Genomic DNA, 20,779 nt, shown 5'->3' with positions numbered 1-20,779 from the left:
CTCCCGACATCTGCGCGTAAACGGGTCTGTACTGTACTGAAGTCAGGCTTACCGGCCTGTAACTGTCGGGATCACTTCTAGAGCCCCTTTTTAAAATTGGCGTCACATTAGCTATTCTCCAGTCATTTGATACAGAAGCTGATTTAAATGATAGGCTACAAACTACAGTTAGTAGTTCTCCAGTTTTACATTTGAGTTCCTTCAGAACTCTTGTGTGAATACCATCTGGTCCTGGTGACTTATTACTGTTTAGTTTATCAGTGTGTTCCAAAATCTCTTCTAACAACACCTCAATCTGGGACAGTTCCTCAGATTTGTCACCTAAAAAGAATGACTCAGGTTTGGGAATCTCACTCAGATCCTCAGCCGTGACGACCGATGCAAAGAATTCATTTTGTTTCTTATCGTCCTTGAGTGCTCCTTTAGCATCTAGATCGTCTAGTGGCCCTACTAATTGTTTAGCAGGCTTCCTGCTTCTGATTTACTTAAAAAATTTTTTGCTATTACTTTTTGAGTCTTTGGCTAGTTTGTTCTTCAAATTCTTTTTTGGCCTTCCTAATTATATTTTTCACTTGCCAGAGTTTATGCTTCTTTCTATTTTCCTCATTAGGATTTAACTTCCACTTTTTAAAGGATGCCTTTTTGTGTGTCACTGCTTCTTTTACTTTGTTTAGCCACAGTGGCACTTTTTTTGTTCTCTTACTATGTTTTTTAATTTGGGGTATACATTTAAGTTGAGCCACTATTATGGTTTCCTTAAAAAGTTTCCATGCATCTTGCAGGGATTTTCACTTTTGGCACTGTACCTTTTTAATTTCTGTTAATTAACTTCCTCATTTTTGTTGTCATAATTTCAAATACATTTATCTTTTTTTAAAATAAACCTATTTAACTTAAATAAAAAAAATTATTTTTATCCACCCTGTTCTGCCTTCACTTCATTCATTTGCCTCCTTGAGGCCCTCTTCTGCTGTGACACCTATGAGCAATTGGCTTACTAATGATGGCTAAATTCATGGGCAGTTGGGCATATCTGATATTATGTAATTTTTTTTTTAATTTAAACATTACCAAGTTGTACAGTAGTTAGCCTACATAAATGATTCCTATCGTGTGATTCTTACTACTGTTACACTCCTACTGCTACCCCCTTCATCCTTTTTGTTCACACTTTTATTGCTTTTGTGAACTCTTTGGGGAGGGACTTTCTCCCTGTGTATTTGTACAGCCTAGCCCATTGGAGCCCAAAGAGGAAGAATGGCCTTAGGGTTAAGACACTGATTGACTTGAGGATCTGGGTTCTGTTCCCAGCTCAGCCACAAACTAACTGTGTGAGCCTGGGCAAGTAATTTGTTTGCTTCATGGTTACTTCCCCATTTTGAGAATGAATGTGAGATGCTCAGATGCAATGGCATTTAGAACCATAGAAAAGCTTATTAAGAAATCATGATTGTGACCTTTCAGCTCCACTGAAATGCAGAGAGATTTTCCTGCCATTTTTTGTTAAAGAATTAGATCCCTTTCAAATATACTGTCAGGGTTATACTTTAGCTGATTTATTTTGGATACAAAAGTCAGTGGACAGAGCCCTAGTAAATGTACTACAGCAGGGGTTAATGTACTTCTTTATATCGTCTCTTCCATTTCCAGATTCTATATGCAGTGTTAAATAAAATCTTATTTCGCTTAAGTGCAACTTTAAAAACACACCTCTACCCCGATATAACGCGACCTGATATAACACGAATTTGGATATAACGCGGTAAAGCAGTGCTCTGGGGTGGGGCGGGGCTGCGCACTCTGGTGGATTGAAGCAGGTTCAATAAAACGCAGTTTCACCTATAATGCAGGAAGATTTTTTGGCTCCCGAGGACAGCGTTATATCGAGGTAGAGGTGTATGTGTGGTAGCAGTTAAATTACAGAAAGCTGTCTAGTCTTGAGTGATGTAGCATGGGAAGTGAAATTTAACTTTGCAGTGTTAAGAGTGATCAGAAGGCAGAGCAGGTAGAAGTGTAGAGGTATTTGGAAGGTAAACACCAAGGGGGAAAATATTTAGGATGGCACAAAGGGCTTGTTAACACTTTATATATAAGTGGGTGTCTTGGTTACAGTATGGCTAAAACCATGGATTATTGAAGTTTTTGGTCTGGTTATGCAGACAGTTATTTCCAGTCCCTATGTAACTGTTTGTAATCAATTCCTTGGTTTGGTTACATTTATCAATAAGCCCTAGGTGTACTGGGAAGAAATTAAGGAGAAAAAGTGGTCCAAAAGCTGAGATCTGTGGAATAGCCTCAAAAGGGGGATGGGGGGATGAGGTGTAAGCCTCATTTGCTTCTTTACAATTAAGTTTCTTAATTGTAAAGTAGAGTCCAAACATACTTGTACAGTTAGAGGTTGGAGTAGATGGTCAGCTTAACTGCATTGCTCATATGTGCGAATTTTTCACATCTCTGAGCGACATAGCTGAGCTGACAACTTTTGAATGTAGACCTAGCCTTATTCACAGTAGTTACTCAAGTGGTTTTTAAAAAAGCTCAAATCAGCTGTTGTGAATGACTGTTTAAACTGATGTCCTGTCCACGTGAACCAGTTTAACTGTATTTAAACCACATGAACAGGAGGAGGTTTTAAACTGCCTGCCAAATACCTTTCAGTAAATGCAAATTGAGCTCAAATATGAATGAGTTGTTTGAGTTTTGATTTTGTTACGCACTTTGGAGTCTGCTATGCCGTGGGATCAGGGAATTGAGAGTCAAACCATTGAGTGCGCTCTTGATGGCAATGTAGAAATGGATGTGAATGAATTTTTCCTTGAAATGACTTGCCAAAGAAAATTCAAAGTAAAGTTTAGTCCTGAAATATGTCTTGTTTTGCCCCAGATAAACCAGACTAAGTGGAGCATTTGACCCCTGGTTTGGGGTGAACTCATTGAATTAACATGTTAGATCATCTTTTGAAAGGGTCCTCATGAACTTCAAATTGAGTCATCTGAAAACTAAAATTAGTTTTAGGTACAACTGTTTCCATCAGTGTGTTTGGCTTTGCAGGATTTTCCTATTTAAAAAAAAAAAATCACCTTCACACAAAAGGAGAAACTGATTAATTTAAGTTCTTACTGCAAGCAGTTATGTTTATGGTTAACTTTTCATACTTCAGTAATTCCATTGTTTAAGTGGAATTACTTGTGTGTAAAGTTAAACATGTGTAACTGATTGTGATGTAGGGGCTTCATTGGCTATACAGGCGAAAATGACACTACACAAGTGCTGCCAAACACATGAAGTTAAACTAAAAATATTTTTCAGGCATCTAGTGATCTTTAAATTGAAGTTTCTTTAATCACCTTTACCTAATGATATAAAAATACAATAGATCTGTGACCATTTGGACCTCTTTACTTGCATTGGAGCTGGTATAATAAAGAGGAACAAATCAATTCACGGACTTCAGTTTTGCAGGATTAGTGTATGGGCTTTAATTTGCCTCTAACCTTACTCACTGAACTGGGCTGCTCTTACCCAAGAATGCCTTTCCCGTGAACTGCTTACTCAGCTTGCCTCTCAGGGTAGGTGGTGATGTCTTACTTCCAACTTTTAGATCAAACAGCATCAAACTGAGCTCTGGCAGAATCCATGCACTGATAATGGGGAAAGTTTCTCTGCTTGAGGGAAGGATTTTTTTTTTTTGGTACCACTAGTGCTTCTAGTTTCCACTTTGCCACAGTATCAAATAGGAAATAGATTTCAATTTAAAAGCGCTCCTTCAGTCAAAATATATTTAGAAATGTTACTGACAAAGCTGAGAATTAGTTTCAGTTCTGAATAAGAAATAGAAGAATTTTTACCTTTAAAATATAACTTAATTTAAAAATTGTAAAATGGGCAGGGTCTTACATATTTGCAGTTAGTAGAGACCAATTACCAGTTTGCCTCCTTTGTTGCCTTCTGTAGCTAACAAGGGAACTACAGTGCAGCAGCTACTCCTCTGAGTGAATGTTTAAAGGGTTAAAACATCAGGAGAACAATGAAGCTTGTCATTTTTCTTCTTACACCCAAATTTCACAGTGATCCTGCACCATGCTGTTTGAGTTACATAAGTCTACTGGGTCATTGTTAGGATGTACTACTGTGATACAGCCCATCCTCCAACCTAAAAAGGACCCTGTTTCTCTACAGACAGGTTTATAGAGACTAAATCCTCATAAAGTAGCATGTTGTTTTTGAGCTTGTATAGCATAGTCAGACTAACAAGTTTTACTTGTTTTAAGTTAACAATAGTGTCATCTAAGCAAACAGTACTTGCCAGGAGCAAAATTGTATTCCCATCATGTTGTTTCATAACTTCACTAAGGCAAAAACAGGTGTCTGTGAACTAAACTTTGGTGAAGTTTGTGACTTCATTGTAAATTCCAAATACAAGAAACAAACTTCGTATATATTTTCCCAAAAGGAGTCCATTTGGAAGTGCTGTAAAACTGAACTTTTAAATTTAAAGCAAAAAGCAAGCTAATTAAGTGGTGACTTTTCATAGAAACTTTGCGATTCCCAGTAAATACGCAGCACTGTAAGTCAGAACTTTGAAAGAGTAGGGATGTGACAAATTAGATTTATAAACACCTGCTGTTTTCCATCACCTGTAGTCAAATAATTTTTAAAAGCTATCTACTAAAATGGGTATTGCTTCATGACACTAATGGTTTTAGGTATGTTTCGCTTGTGTTTTGGGCTCTCATGGTGTTCGTGTCCCAGAATGAATTGCTGTGAATTGGGGGGTAGGGGTGGGAGTTAATGTTGGGGAAGACTCACATTAAAGATATGTATGTAGAGCTGGCAGCGCTACCTACCACGGACTTCTCTCTTCTCTACTGTCCCTTCTTCTCCCCCTTGCCCCTCCCCCCCCCCTTTCCTGGTGTCAGTATGTCTTCCCTGACATTTTCTTTGTTTATTTTTGGTACTCCATAAGTATGTCATAAAGTTTAATGAAAATCAAATTTTGCTCATATAGTTAAAGAATTTCAGACATGATATATTGTTAGTATGTAAATGGCATTTTGAAACTTGGTAGCACTGAATGAATAGAAACTTTTTAAAATAGATCTTTTTGAAGCTATCAGGTGGTCTTGGGAACCTTAGTATATGTATGAAATGCACAGTAAAAAAAAAAAAAAATAATGAAAATGAAAAAGCTAAGGTTCCTGCACTGGCATTAACTCAGCCTTGTTGCAGATATAAAGTATGTTTTGTTTTTGGATTTTTAATTAAAACAAATTTTTTGTGGATTTAGTATTTCATTGAGGCTTTTAAAATTTCATGCAAATTATCCTAACAGTAGTTCTTGTTCCGTTCCAGGCCTGAGAATATGGTCTTCCAAGGGGGTCCATTATTTCACTGGATTTATATTCTTGGAATAATGAGACTTTGGTGGGGTAATGCACTCTTAAGGGGGTGTGATTTCTAAAGCACACTAACATGTTGTGCATTAATTGGTTCATGCAGACCCTGCTGGTGTGCTTTATGATAGTGCTGTTTGAAACAATTCTAACATTAAAATGCACTAAAAAACCTTTGGTGCACACCAGCAGGGTCTACAGAGACCAATCAGTGTGGTAGAGTGTAGTGTGCTTTAGAAATCACACTCCCATAGAAAACATTTACCATGATGTAGACAAGCTCTGTGACGGGGATGGATATTGGCTGACTTACACTAAAACAACATTTAGTGTTCAATGTATTGTCAGTATTTGTTGTGCTTCTTAGCTGCTTTGTCATCTCCTGCTTTAGTAAGTGTGAATGATGGTATGAAGTGCTGATAGCTGCTGTTCTTCCATAACCAAGTGTTTTGTCTGCTGCCTGTCTTCCTTTCATTGTAATCCTAAGGTTGTGCAGGTCTGTATATTTTTTTTTTTTTTAAACCATCTAGTGCCAAGTAAACTTCAGAATGGAAATCCCCATTTGTTCTTTAAAGTTCTTCTAGCGCTACTGTCTAGTGCTACAACTCTAAGCATGCTAACGGTTGTCAAGTACTTAAATATACTTGGTGTACTTGAGGCTGTAAAATATGTAGTTATGTTATTTCTTTTTGAAATTTAAGTCTAACAGAATACCAAGTTTTTAGTAATAGTTATGATTGAAAAACAGTTGATCATAACCCCTTTTTTTCACAGACATAGCTTACTGAAACATCCAGTGCTTAGGCTGAAAGTTTCCATATTTTATTTGACTGAAATTGAACTGTTTTTGGAAAATGTGAGCAAACCACTTCATCTATTTTGAGTTACTGAAGAGTGGTGTGGTGAGAACCTTACCTACTGTTAAAAGAAATAACTTCTAAACACACTTGTTTGAACAAAGCAGCCTCAAAATCAGCTGAATTTGTAGTTTAACATAACAGTGGTCCTCACAGAAGTTGGTTTGTTTAATGTCTTTGACTTAAAATAGGTATGACAATTTGAAAGTTTGTTACTGAACTTGCTAAGAGGGAAAATTGCAGTATGTGCAGTATGGCCATGTATTTTTTGCAAGTGTTAACTTAATTAACTGTATTTTTTGGTACTTTAATTATTTTTACAATACAACTTAACTTCAAATTCATGTTCTCGTGCATTTTTAAGAACCATAATAAATCAGTTAAATAGAATTACAAATACAGAACACTTGTTAGCAAGCTTACATGCCAAGATGTTTCTTACGGACTTAGGCTGTGTCTACATTGCCACTTTTGTCACTCAGGAGTGTGAAAAAACACCCCTCTGGATGACAAAAGTTTTAACAACGAAAAGCGGAGCTGTGCTCTCAGCGGTGAAGCTACCGCCCCTCGTTGGAGGTGGTACCTCTCAGTGATAGAGTGGCTACACAGCACACCTTACAATGGTACAGCTGCAGCAGCACAGCTGTGCCGTTGTAAGGTGCGCAGTGTAGACATAGCCTTACACTATCATATTATTTATTTAACTTATTTCTTCTAGTTTGGGCAATGAGCCACCAAATTTTGAATGTTTTCTGTTGGGAAATACATTTTAATGTTTCTGAAGGAAAACTTGCTTTACATTAAAATAGTCATTTTACTTTAGATGTGAAATGCTATATTTTCAAAAGACATTAAACTTATACTCTAAGTAGTATTGGACTCCTCAGACTCTGCTTATAGGTACTTACGCTTCTACTTTGTTTTTTCTAGGCTGCTGAATATGTTCCAGAAAAAGTGAAGAAGGCTGAAAAGAAATTAGAAGAGAATCCATATGACCTTGACGCTTGGAGCATTCTCATTCGAGAGGCACAGGTTTAGTGACATAGGATTACATTTCCTTATCTATGGGTCCACTCACACTATTTGGTTCTGGAAGTCAATATAAACATTTACATAAATCATAATATTGTAAATGCTGTTTGTTGGTTTTCAATTTTTTAGAATCAACCTATAGACAAAGCACGGAAGACCTATGAACGCCTTGTTGCCCAGTTCCCCAGTTCTGGCAGATTCTGGAAACTGTACATTGAAGCAGAGGTTAATATTTTAACATTCTTTCTTATATAACACTTAATAGGAATTTACGTTTACATTCTATGATAAACATAACTGAAGTTAGGCACATAAACAAATCCAGGTAAAGGAGGATTTTAAACATATCTTGCCTTTATTTTGTAAAATAGGTGCAAAAGAGTAATTAAAATGAATTCTCAAGTATTTGGGTCTTTTTATGAGCTGATGATTGTTGCATTATGGAATTGCAACAACATTAAAACCGTTTCAATGGTATTGGAGTGCTTTAGCCTTTTATTTACTTGTCGTGTCAATTTATTGCCTCCTGTGTCATTTATTTAGAGCTCATTTTTTGCTCATATGTACAAACGAATTTGAATTACTTTCTATGAATGTTTGAATCTTTAATATTTTTGCTTCCTAGGATATTTTGAGTGTCTCTGAAATAGTCTTTTCCAGGGAGGGTGTGGGAAGGAAGATTATTTCTGATGTAAAGTGTCTTGAAAATGCATAGTTTACGCATAAATATTGACTAAACCATCAAAAGTCCAACTAACTTACAGAACTATTTTTATATATATAAATAGTAGCTGTATTTTGTTCCCGTTGGCTATGCCCAAAGACCAATCCAAACAGTCTTTATTTCATGCCATGCCATGAAATTATTTGTATGGGTATTTTGATTATATTTTTTTAACTTTCTGTAGGTAATTGATAGTTTATCCTGGTACACATGCTTTTCACTGGCATTCTTAAGCTATAAATTTTGATAAATATAGACAAGTCTTTTATTAGTTAAACTCCTCAAATGCAGGGGATTTCTGTTCCTTAGATGATAAATGACCTAGTTTAACCTCAGAATAAATAAATGTCTGCAGATTGGTGAGTAGGAATCTGAGTGGCAAACCACATTGCTTAATCCTTACTATATCATATAAGTTGTGTCCAAATTAGTTCTGACACTAGATAAAAGTTTTAAAGGTAATGCAAAGAACTAGGGAGTCGGTTGTAACTGAAAATCTTGCATACTGTACTTGAATTACTGTTTATACTTAGGTGTAAAATATGCAACATAAATTCAAATATTCACTCTGCTTACATATCCTATAATTGGCACTGTTTCGTTTCCCATCATATGTAGAAGTTAGTGAGATATCAGCTGACAGGACATGTGTGGGTGTGTGTACTCTAATACATTCATGTGTGGGTATCTCCTATCCAATCTTAACGTTAGATCTTGCAACTAAGTCGATCCTCTGCCTCCTGCAACCATGCAGATCTAAGTTGCAGGATCAAGACCCTAGCCTCAGGACTTCATCAAAACTCTCTCTGGGATCATTAGTGCTTATTTAGAACTGTTATCATTCACTGGAGATGCCCCTAACTTAAGAGGTGAATGAGAGCTGACCTGTGCTGCTTTTTGGGGTCACCAGGAGCCATTCTTGTATTAAAGCAAGAAGTCTCAAGCCACTTCTGTATTGGATCTTTTGAAGAAGGCCTGACAGAAGTACTCTTCTTTGTCATTTATTTAATGCCATACCTTTTAACTAATGAACAAGTTAGTAGTATATATAAGCACAAATACTATTGAAGCATAAACAGTTTAGGATACAGCTACCCCTCAGGTGATATTTCAGTAACATACTACATAATAACTTTGCATTGAGTTAACTATAGTCATGAATATAGTGGGTTTAATTACTCTTGACCTGTAGGATAAATGGAGGATAGAATTAAATCTTTCAAAAAGATGAAGGAAAAACAATTGTGGTTTAGTATTTTGACAGAGGTGTCTTGAGCATGTTGCATTTTAAGCTTGATTTCTCTTAAATCAAAGTTAATTTTTTTAAACCAAAATTTTGATTTTAAATTTGAACCTATTTCCTTCTAGTAACTTTCCCTGTAGTAACCTATACAGTTAGTGGTATAAATGGAAAACCTGCATTGTTCATTTCTACCTTAACAATTCTATCTGGTAACGTGTAGACTTCAGTGTAAGAAGTTAATTTGCTGCTGCTTTTTTTCCCTTCTGACTTCATTGACAAGAATGAACACACAAATTGGATTACTTGGCAATACTGCCTAGATGTTGCTTTAAAATGCCTCATGTATGCTTTGAACAGACCGCTTCAAAGTAACTCCAGAATTATACATGTTTCTAACAATGTAGTTGAACCTAAATTAATACTGATACAAACTCATTTTAAAGGTGACCTGAGATAGGGGCTAGACTAATTGGTTTGTGGATTCTTTTATTGTTGCTTTATAATTGTACAAAGAAAACCCTTTCTGCTTGTTTATTACTTTAGACATATCAGAAATATCAAATTTAGTCTTCTTACCTTGGTCGAGGCTTTTCTTGGATGATCCATAAATGTGAATAGGGAAATTTCACAGCCCTGAACAGAAGTGGGTGGGCATGTTGAAACTTCATCAAGAGGAGTTCTTAATGAGCTTCATTCCCATGGTATTTTAAATCCTAAACCTACTAGTTGTTCAGTCATCCATAGTCTACACTTTTTCTGGAAGACCAGACCTGAATTTCTAATGTGACAACAAAAAGATTTTTTCCTCTCAAAGAAAAACACAGTTTTCATAGTTACCTTTTATACATCACAGAGAAGCAAAGAGGGTAACAAATCATTGTTTCTCTTGCTTTCTCACCTTTAGCGGTAGTGAAAGTCTTTCTCTTAAGAGTTTGACAGAATGACATAGGAAGAAACTTAGGAACAAAATATTTAAGTGTTGTGTATTGCATAGGGAAATAAGTTAGGTTGAAGATTATACCCTCTGGGATCTGTTAGCGTTAATGTGGAATAGCTGTATTCAGCTATTTTCTTTATGAAAATTCAAGTGTCTTAAATATTAAGCATTTTTAAATCTCCCTTTAGCTGATTTCAGGAATTGACCTTTTTTGAGTCACACTTTATACCTTTGAGTAGAAAGCAATTCAAATTAGTCTTCAGCATTGATATTTTAGCCTGTGATATAGACAAATCTTTTTCTCCCGTACTTCATTTTTCTCTGTTATAATTTTTGGAGAGAGCTATAAACCCTACTAAAATATTTACCTTTATTAACTTCAGAATTACATATTTTTGCAGCGCTGTCTCGTCTTTTTGCTGTTCGAGTGTGTTCCCTGGTGGACTATTGTAGCATATTATATGAAGCAGTTTTCATCACTTACCTATGATAACCTTTATTGTCATCAAATTTGAAAATAAGTATACAGTAAATTGGATACTTTACAATACCATTTTTTGGTATGCTGAATGATGCTGTGGGTACTCAAGGTTTTTTATGAAAACTACTGACTTTGTAGTGTGTGAATGAATCTGAACATAGATTTGGACTTAATCTGAGTTGAGTACACTTCCTCTCTGACTCCCTTCACTGATGGGAGACAAAACTACTACTACACAAAAATATAAACCTGTAGCAGTGAAACAGCCTGCTTTTCACCTTGGTTCCTATTTCTACAGTGACTTCAAGAAACGGTTGGGGGAGGGACTAAAGGGAGGGGCAGTTATTAGCAATAGAAGAAATAACTCCATCTGCAAAAACACTTTATCATGCTGCGGTGTTGAACCACTTGCAATTTGTGAGCATACGGTTTTGTTTAGGGGTTTTATGTAGGCTATCCTCTACAACCTGTTTTGTAGCAAGTTGAAACAAGTCACTTGCTAATATATACTCCATCTTTTTTGAAATTTTATTTATATGGCACAGTAATAGTCACTGTAGTCTTTTTCCAGTTGCTTAACATTAAAATAGTTGGCTATTCCCTTGATGCCTTTTTTCAGCAAAAAGGCCACTCCCACCAACCTGCTTGCATAAATCCACAAAAATGCCTCTGTTTACAGTTTTAACGGAGCATGTTACAAGTCTCAAACATCCACATATGCTATACATGCTAAATTAATAGTTCAGTGATCTGGATTCTATTTCTGCCCAGCTGACTTGGTGTGCCATCTTGGGTAAGTTATTTAAACTTTCCTGCCAGTAAAATGGGGATAGTACTTACCTACCTCACAGGGTTGTTGTGAGGCTTGTTTATAGAACAACGAGATGCTATAGAAGTACAAAATATGTATATTCTGATGAAGTACACCATGTGAGCCCGTGAAACCAGATGCATAATATATATCCATGATCTGATTTTGATCGAGACTGCTAGATAACCCACTTATTTTTAGATATTTATTTTTAGAATTAAGTTTAATTATCTTTTTGATGCACTTGAAGAATTTACATGGTTGGCAGTATCATAAATGTTTGAACAGTACAGCAGTGAACACTTGTATGAAACTTGTAGTTAACTTTTTAATTTTCAGGAATTTCCCTGCTTTCTAGTTTCCCGTGGAAAAATGGATCCGCAGAAAATCCTTTTAATCAATTTGTTACAAATAATCTATACTTACAATATTCTTGAGCAGTAGTATTACTCTCATTCCAATCTTGACATTTGAAATGGTATCTTTGAAAACTTTTAGGATCCCATGCTATAGTCCTTGGATACTCTGGGCAAGCTTACACCATGCTAACGTCATTCTTTCATGGGCTTATTTCAGTATCTCCTTGTTCATTCTTTCTGCTGTTGGGAGAGTTCAAAAAGTTTGCTATAACAAAATATTTAAAAATCACAACCACAATACAGTTCTGACAAACACGTAAAAAAAACCCAGAAACTAATAAATGCAAAGCTAGTCCATGTGTTTGTAAAGTATTTGAGCTGTTCATATGTATTTTCACTGTTATAAATTTCTCAAGTTTGAATTGTGTGTAATTGCTTGCACTAAAGAAAAAAACTTTTTTATAAATAGAATAGAAATATTTGTAATTTTAATATGAACATAGTTTATTTTAAATGTAGTTTAATAGCAAGAGATGTGGTACAAGAATTCTTTTTATGGGACAATGGGAGAAGGAAGAGGGCTTGAACTATATAACCAAAGGCTAGGATTGATGGCTTTTGCATTTCAACATAAACATATACATGAGTATCTTTAACTCGTGTAATTCAAACTGGTGTGAACACTAGCCAGAATGTATCATTTCAATATATTTGTACATTAAAAAATGTAACTTTAATAAAATCATTTAGAAAAATGATTGGTTTTGTTTAAAATGTTTTTTCTGCTTGACAGTATTTTCTTACTCCTAATACTTTGATTTGGGGCTGGAGAGGGAAATTGTGAATACATACTTTCAAAATTAGTGTTCTGTTTGGAAAATTGAACTCATTTCTGTCAGGATGAAGCTGATGTGACCTAAAGTCAAAATAGACTTCTCCACTGCTGATATTCCTTTATTGGCAACATCTTAACTGAATTAGAAATAACTACTGTTTGCTAAATTTATGTAAACACTCTTATAGTAATTGAAAAATATACCCGTATAAAACTTGCTGCTCCAGTTACATAAGCATTTTTCTTGGTCAACTTTTGTTGCTGAGAGAGTATGTTGTACAGAGTTTCTGCACATCCTAAACATTGGAAACTTCTGTCCTGAGCTTTTAATCTTTACAACTGTACTACTTATGATCTTTTCTTATTCTTACGGACTTGTTCCTTTCTTGTTAATAAATGTTCTATGTCTGTGTGATTATTGTAGACTTGTACTAGAAATCAAATGCAATTTGTCCGTCTCCTGTCCCTTCTGCCCTTTATGTAAATATAAGGGTGTGCAATTTACAAAGTGAACAGAACATGTTTTTAGTTGTGTAGTATCAGAAATACTTTTCCACACAACCACAACTGATAAAATGTTTCTGACTTAAAGTAGATATACAATATTGAAGTGGAAGACTGTATATTTATCTGCCTTCCGTATATATCAATTAATACATAACTGTTCATTAAGCTAATTTTAATCCTGAAAAAGGGGATAGACAATATTTCTAATATTAGTGGTGAAAGGACAAGATATGATCAAAGAATATCACTGTGGCTTTCTTTTGTAGTATGTAGTCATTTTCGCATGAAGAAATGGGTTGTTCGCTATTCTGCCTTAACAGTATTCTTTCCACTTGATGTGGCAATGGAAACGTTCACTTCATAAGGGTTGGCTAGCTAAACATTGTTCCTAAAGATATCTACATTCTAGATCAATTAGATAGCACCAAACATACTACAGTAGAAACCTTAGGCCTCCATTAGCTTCATCTTTTTATTCTGATTTTAATAGGAAAAACACAAGCATTTAGCTTCCCTCACTGGCTACAATTTTCAAAAGCTTCTAAGACCCACTTACAGAATTTATGTAGACAGTGAAAACTTCAGCCATTATATTATTATTATTTTTTTTGATACATCAATGTGCTAATACTACTACTGACTTTTCTTTCCTATAGTTAGGCATAAGTTAAGCCTCTTTCTGCTCCCATTGGCAACAGACTTTCAATATAGTATAGAGCTTTCTCTGCCCTGCAGTGTTTATGGGTGGGTCTCTTGAACATGGACCAAAGGGGCCAATATAGCCAGTTTTCTTCTTACCTTGTCTTCGCCCTCATTTTTGTACCTCGCTCCAGTTATCAGGTGGTCAAATATCTATTCATACTCCTTGGACTACTTCAAAAACTTACTGTATATCATTACTATTTCTTTGCACACCTGTCGTGCTAAAAGTATGTAGGTAATAGCCCCATTGCACACTAGAAGAAGTGAGGTTTTTACCCACGAAAGCTTATGCCCAAATAAATCTGTTAGTCTTTAAGGTGCCACCAGACTCCTTGTTGTTTTTGTAGATACAGTCTAACACGGCTACCCCCTGATACTAGAATAGTGCATGTTTTCTTATATCTCAAATCCTTTTGCAGACTGTGAATAACCTGTTGAAGGGAACACAGTGGCCTCTCTGTGCCAATAACTTATGACCAGTCATGTGATATACTGTATTCGGTTATGGCATTCATTGTAGGATATGAATACGTGTTCGTTTAAAATTGGACATCAGAATCTTTTCCCTAGCTACAGTAGGCTTTGCCAATCTTTGTGCCACATGATGTCCCATGTCCTGTGACAGCCAGCTTGTAAAAAATTTGCAGTGAAGTATCAGGTAGTTGATAAAAATCATTTCGTTATACTATTATGAGATAAAAACGTAATGTTTGACAGACTTCTTCTAATACACACACACACACACACACACACACACCTCTACCCTGATATAACATGAATTCGGATATAACGTGGTAAAGCAGTGTTCCGGGGGGGGGGGGCTGCGCGCTCCGGCGGATCAAGGCAAGTTCGATATAACGCGGTTTCACCTATAACACAGTAAGATTTTTTGGCTCCTGAGGACAGCATTATATCGGGGTAGATGTGTGTATGTGTATATATAGGCAACTCCTACATAGGAAGAAACATCAATGTATGTGTGCAGTGAACATGTGTACATGTTTATATACAAAAAGCAAGCAAACATCTTTATATGTATCAACATAGTTTGTGTTTATGTAAGAGCTGATTATATTTTATAAATTTCTTGCAAAATACAGTGATCTCAATCTATTCGTAAATATTTACATTATGGTAATTGGATTGGGGCCTTATAGTGCTTTTGTTTGTCTCTGATCAAATTGGCTAACTTTTGTAAGTATGGACACACTTTGAGTGCAATACGGCTGCTTGTGCCATCAGAAATTTGTTTGGTCAAGTGTATTGTCAACAAACTTACATTGGAGCATGTGCAAGCCATCTGCATTAGGCTGACAGTTTTATTGTGAATAATCCAAAACTGATCCTCTGAATAAATTACACATCTTCTTAAGTGTTCAGTGTTGTGACTTGTTGAAGAGCTGGATTTTTTTTGCTTCCCATTTGACATAGATTCCAAGTAGCTTAAATAAGCAATATCTGTTCACACAATGAACTTCCTAATTCGGTGCAATTCAGCCTCTCATCAGTTCCCTCATATCTCCTATTAGTTCATGAGGTGAAAAACAGGAAAATTTTAATGTGGAAATCTAGTTTATTACAGGAACACATTTTGCTTCACTTAAAGAAAATTCCATTCATTGGGGTGGGGAGTAACTTCAGTTACAAAATGCTGTTAAATAAGGCTCTCACTTAAACGCTTAATTGTACAAAATTCATAGTAAAAGACAGTCTGAGACTTTGGCACCAGTTCATCTGTTATATACGAGAGAGAGAGAGACGACTTTAGTGTGAAGGGTTAATTTGTTAGGTTTAAGTGAGAGGCTTCATGTTGCTAACTGGTTTTGTAGTTCCTCTGTTGCTTGGTTAATCACACATGTTTTGGACAACTTTACTCAGATCTCTCTTCTAGAAGTACAGGATTTCAAACTCGTAAAGTTCTGTCACATTCATCTCTTATTACTGTAGAAAATCAACAGTTATGTAAAATGAGACTGGATCATTAATGGTTCCTAAAAATTGTTGGAGGATGTAATCCTGCCAGTACATAAATGTGTGCTTACCTTTATGCAGTTGAGTAATCTCATTGAGATCAATAGGACTACTTACATGCATAAAGTTAAGCATGTGCTTAAGTATTTGTAGGATTGGGCCCTTACTTGCTTGAAAGGGACGCTTTTAGTGACTCTCAAAATAAAACTTAGATTTTTCTTTAATACTCTTTGGTTTGGAGGAAACTAACTTTTCCCTGTTTTACCAAAGGCAAGGCACAAACACAGCTTCCTTTCTGTTTCTCCCATCTCCTTGCACATCTTCCCCTTACCTTCCTCCCAAACCAACAGACTTGTGTATAAGCATTACATGGGTAGTAATCTGCCACAGTCAGTGGGGTGCAGGGAATGAATTATCCTCAGTTGTGAGAGTTAGGCTTCTCCTATACAGTTGACTGACTCTAGAGCAGCAGTGAAAAACATGTGATTTACTTTCTTCTACACTAGGAATATGGTCATGGAATTTTTGAGAGAACTAAATTTAAAGATGATTTGGAAAAAGTAGGGTTATGCCTTACTTTGATTTTTTTCAAAAACAATTTTGCTTAATTTTTTAATAGAAAAATTAGATCTTACCTATACTGTTCATTTTGGAACGCACAATGGGTGCCCAGAGAGCATATGTTTGTCAGAGAAATTGTGCAAGTAAAATCTGCAAGAGGAAGTGACTTTTATTCAGGCATCTAAACTTTTATTTTGTAAACATCTATTTAACTCAAACTGCTTTTAGAATAGTTCTTTGCTGTTAAAGCTTCAGCATCCCTGTCCTTTCAATTAAGGGCTGAGATAGCTATTTAAGACATAGTTGAGCAGAAACACAGTGAAGAATTGACATTTCTAATACACCTCTACCCCAATATAACGCAACCCAATATAACGAATTTGGATATAACGCGGTAAAGCAGCGCTCCGGGGGGGGGCTGCGCACTACGGTGGATCAAAGCAAGTTCCACTTTTTGTACTTACCCAAAATTTAGTTCAATTTCTGATTATTAAGTTTTATGTGCATATGCTGTGGGTATGTATGTTTAAAAAAAATAAAAACCTTCCATTGGCCCCTATCCCGCAAAAAGAAGAGCTACCTCTGTGGAGTCTTAAGGAATCTTTTTGGATTTCTGTGTAGGTAAATCCATTTACTGGATATGGAGACATAGTGTGGTTCATATATGGATTTAAATTGACAAAATAAAAGCTTAATCCTGATTATTCTGATAACTCATCTAGTTTTTTTTGTTACCCTTAGTTGGATCTTATAAATGATTTGAAACAAAAAGTGTGAAAACATACCATGATCGGTTTCTTAGTCCCAACCTTTTGTATAGGTTTTTATGAGAACTTTCAACCAAACCTGTAACCTTAAATAGTTCAACAGATTAGTTCCAATTGTGTATGTTTTTGGAGTAGTGGCTAGACCAAATACATCTAATCATGGTCTCTCTCTGGGGTAAAGCTTGTATATGCACTATGCCGTCTAGATGGTTTTACACGTAATAAGCTTATAAAAAAATTGACACATTTTACATTCCATTTTCTTTTATACACCCCAGTGGTTAAAATTAATAATCTATTAACATTATATACAACTCAAGCGCATGTAGGGAAACTGCTGAATACAAAGCAAGGAATGACTGAACTAGATTGTCCTACTTTGTCATCCCGTCTTGACTGCATTCTTGTAAAATGTGAATTTTCATATTTTACATGATCACGAGCAGAGTTTGAAAAATGTTACAAGCAACCTATGAACAACTTTTGTTGGTTTGGAGGGACAGGCCCTCGTGTACCTGAAGAGCAACACCCTCCCGTTGCCTAGCCCATACCATTAGCTGCTGAGAAAGGGGAAGGTGCTAGGATTCCTAGCCAAGGTATGGTCCCTGAACTGTACCACAGGATTGTGAGTTTAGAGCCAGTGTTGGCACCTGAGATGCATGACATATATTAGGATTTTGGGGGGCTTAGAAATATCAGGACTAATTTCATTTTCATTTAAAAAATAGTTCCTTGCCCTTTCCTTTAGGAAGAGATCTTCAAATCTAATGTATAGCCAGCACTGAAAGTTTATCTGCTGATTTTTTTTCTCTTTTCCACCCCTGTAAAGATCATGGGTTATTCAGTGTTTCCCTTTCACCATCTTACAGTTGCTCTAGCCTGGCCTTCACTTACGGGTTTGTCAGACCCACAGGTCAATTCAAGGTTTTTGTAGGGAGTAGAAGGGATACTGTCTAGTGGCTACTACTGTTGCTACAACTATTGCAAGTTACCTCCTTGCTGGGTGCCTCTTGGATCTGCGTCCTCTGCTGATCAATGTGATCTTTGGCCACAAGAAGGTGTAAGTAAATAGCATAAAGCAACCTGGTATAGAAGACCAAATATGGGACTAAAACCACAGAACTCCTGTGTTGTGATCCTGGTTCTGAGTTTGGTTTCCTTTGTGGCCTCTAGCAAGTTACTTAACCTTTCCATCTTAACTTCTGTCTGTAAAATGGGGCTACGTGTTAGAGATATGACAGAATAGTTAATGCTAGTAAATTAGTATAAAATACTAAAATTAACTGGAATGGATACACAACGTTTAGTGAGGGGGTGACTTGTCCAGTTCCTTGTAAAAGTTTTGTAAACATTTGCAGCTATGCATAGTCACCAGCATAGGCACCTGGGATCCACTTCTACAGAGAAGATTATTTAAGTGGCCCACACCAAAATACAGATGGCTGTTTGATTTAGGCAAACATACAAAAACTTGTTCCTACCAATTTTTTCACTAAAATAGCATAGAAGCTAGCCAGATTGTAGAAGGAAGATGTTAGTAATTTTAAAATTAGAGGTTTAAAGTTGCATTTTTGTATGGGCATAGTATACAACTTTCCATGTGTTCTAGTCACATAACAGCATAAATGTGCTGCTTGGAATTGAGTAGATAAGGAAAAACTGTTTTCCCATTTCTGTAACTCTGCATTTGTAAAAAGGTGATGCCTGCAGGTTTAAAATCTTGTGCAAACACCTATTACAGGATCACTGGCTGTTGGCAGATGATATTTTGTGAAAAAGCAGAATTGGAGAAATTTGTAATAAGTGTCTTCAGTAAGCATGAATGCAACTGATCTAACTCTGGAGTTCATGTTTCTCCCAGATTGATTTGATAAGTGGAGATTTTGCAGTTAAATGGTGTTGGAAGGCAGCATCTCTTACCAGTCCTGCTTTTGGGCAGAGTATCCTTGATATTTCTTATGTCTGTAACCCTGTGTTCTCTGAGCATCAACGAAAAAGGCATCTAGCAGTAGAGGCTGCATTTCTTAACTTCATTTTTTTTGTCTGAATTTCCCTGTTTGTTTTTTAGTTAATAATGCAGTGCCGAGGCTTGAAATTGAAATGCAATAACTCTCTGCCCCAACCCCAAGATTCAAATGTTAAAGTTCTTACACCAGTGTTAACACAGTAGCTCATTTATATCTATGCAACTTCATAGTTGCTGGTGAGATTGTAGTGGTATTAGTGAGGGCAGAAGTAGGCCTACTACATATATAGTAAGATACATATTTAGCAGTATAAACAGCAGTCTAATAATGTGCAATGTGGCCCATTAACTGCTCCATAGCACATTTTGAAATTTTAGAGTTTTTGAATTAAATTTGCCTTTACAGTCTGAAGTTAGTTCTACTGTACAGTCATCAGTTACCTTTCATACTGTCTGAAAGAAGCATCTGTAATTCTGAAATGATAAATTGGCAGTTCTCTTTAATATGGCATGGGGATCTTGGGATATAAGAAGTCCAATGGTTTCATTGACTCTTCTGAAGAAACCAGGTAACTAATGTCTTTTTGTTCTGTTTGTACAGTGCCTAGCACAATGGGGTTCTGGTCCATGACTAGAGCTCCTAGGTGCTAGGGTAATTAAAATAAATGGATTTCTATCCAACTGAAAGTGCTGTGCACTCCTAATAGCTTATTAATATGCGTTAAAACTGAGCGCTACCATGAATGAATATATATAGAGACAATTACTGTATTGATGCATTGTATAAGTGGGAGTTCTGCATACAACTTTCCTGCTCCTGGATGTATGTTTGCTTTTCTTGAATTTTTCATAAGCGATTCAGTAACATCATTGTTTGAAAATGGGCAAAATACTTTCACAAGTCTGTATACTTTGAGAATATTGACAGTGTAACATATTCAAAAAGGAAAACGAGTCCATAACAGACTGACAGATTTTAGATTGAGACATGGTCTTAGGCCAGGAGCGGGAATTCCAGAGTTCTAACATCACTTAACCTCTATCTTCCCAGTTGTAAGATAGGGCTAAAAATATTTATCCGGGTATTATGACCATTATTGGGAGACTGCTTTAAAGAACATAAATTAATATTCTAGTCAAAAACAGAAAAGGTCATGTGAGCTGGCCTTTAACTGATGATGGGAGTCTAGAGTCAAGTGTTCAGTTATTTAGGCATCTATAAGTACAAATAGTGCCTAGTGGGATTTAGAAAAGTGCCTAGCAGGTTAGATGCTCAACTCCCATGTTAGGCACCTAAGCAGGTTAGGGGCTTTTGAAAAACCTCACTGAGTACCTACCTGGATCTTTAAATGCCTAAATACCTTTGAAAATTAATCCTTAGTCTTGCTGAACATTGGACAATGTCAGAAAACTATTTTAAGAAGGAAAAAAACTAATATGCTGAAAGGGGCAATATCATATTGAGTCAGCTTCAGAATTCAGCCTGATAATATTAAATCTGGAGTATATAAGTGGATTGATGGAGTGGGTAGACTGAAAAGAACTGAAAATATTCCTGAATGTCTGCAAGAAGAGCAGTTATCAATGGAAAACAATCATTAAGTTAATATAGGGATACAACTAAATAGAATGT

The 20,779-nt window shown here is 36.1% G+C and overlaps 1 protein-coding gene across 1 annotated transcript in view; it reads left to right on the top strand.

The window, feature by feature from the left end:
* CSTF3 (cleavage stimulation factor subunit 3) overlaps nucleotides 1-20,779 on the top strand; it is a 78,167-nt gene that overhangs the window by 9,990 nt on the left and 47,398 nt on the right. The window contains exons 2-3 of the mRNA XM_065402954.1: nucleotides 7,181-7,282; nucleotides 7,412-7,507. Coding sequence (XP_065259026.1) covers nucleotides 7,181-7,282; nucleotides 7,412-7,507 — 198 coding nt within the window. The remainder of the gene's footprint in view (nucleotides 1-7,180; nucleotides 7,283-7,411; nucleotides 7,508-20,779) is intronic.

Source organism: Emys orbicularis, chromosome 4 (assembly GCF_028017835.1).
Source record: "Emys orbicularis isolate rEmyOrb1 chromosome 4, rEmyOrb1.hap1, whole genome shotgun sequence".
In the NCBI taxonomy this organism is placed as follows: Eukaryota; Metazoa; Chordata; order Testudines; family Emydidae; genus Emys; species Emys orbicularis.
This window is presented reverse-complemented; position numbering and strand designations above follow the sequence as displayed.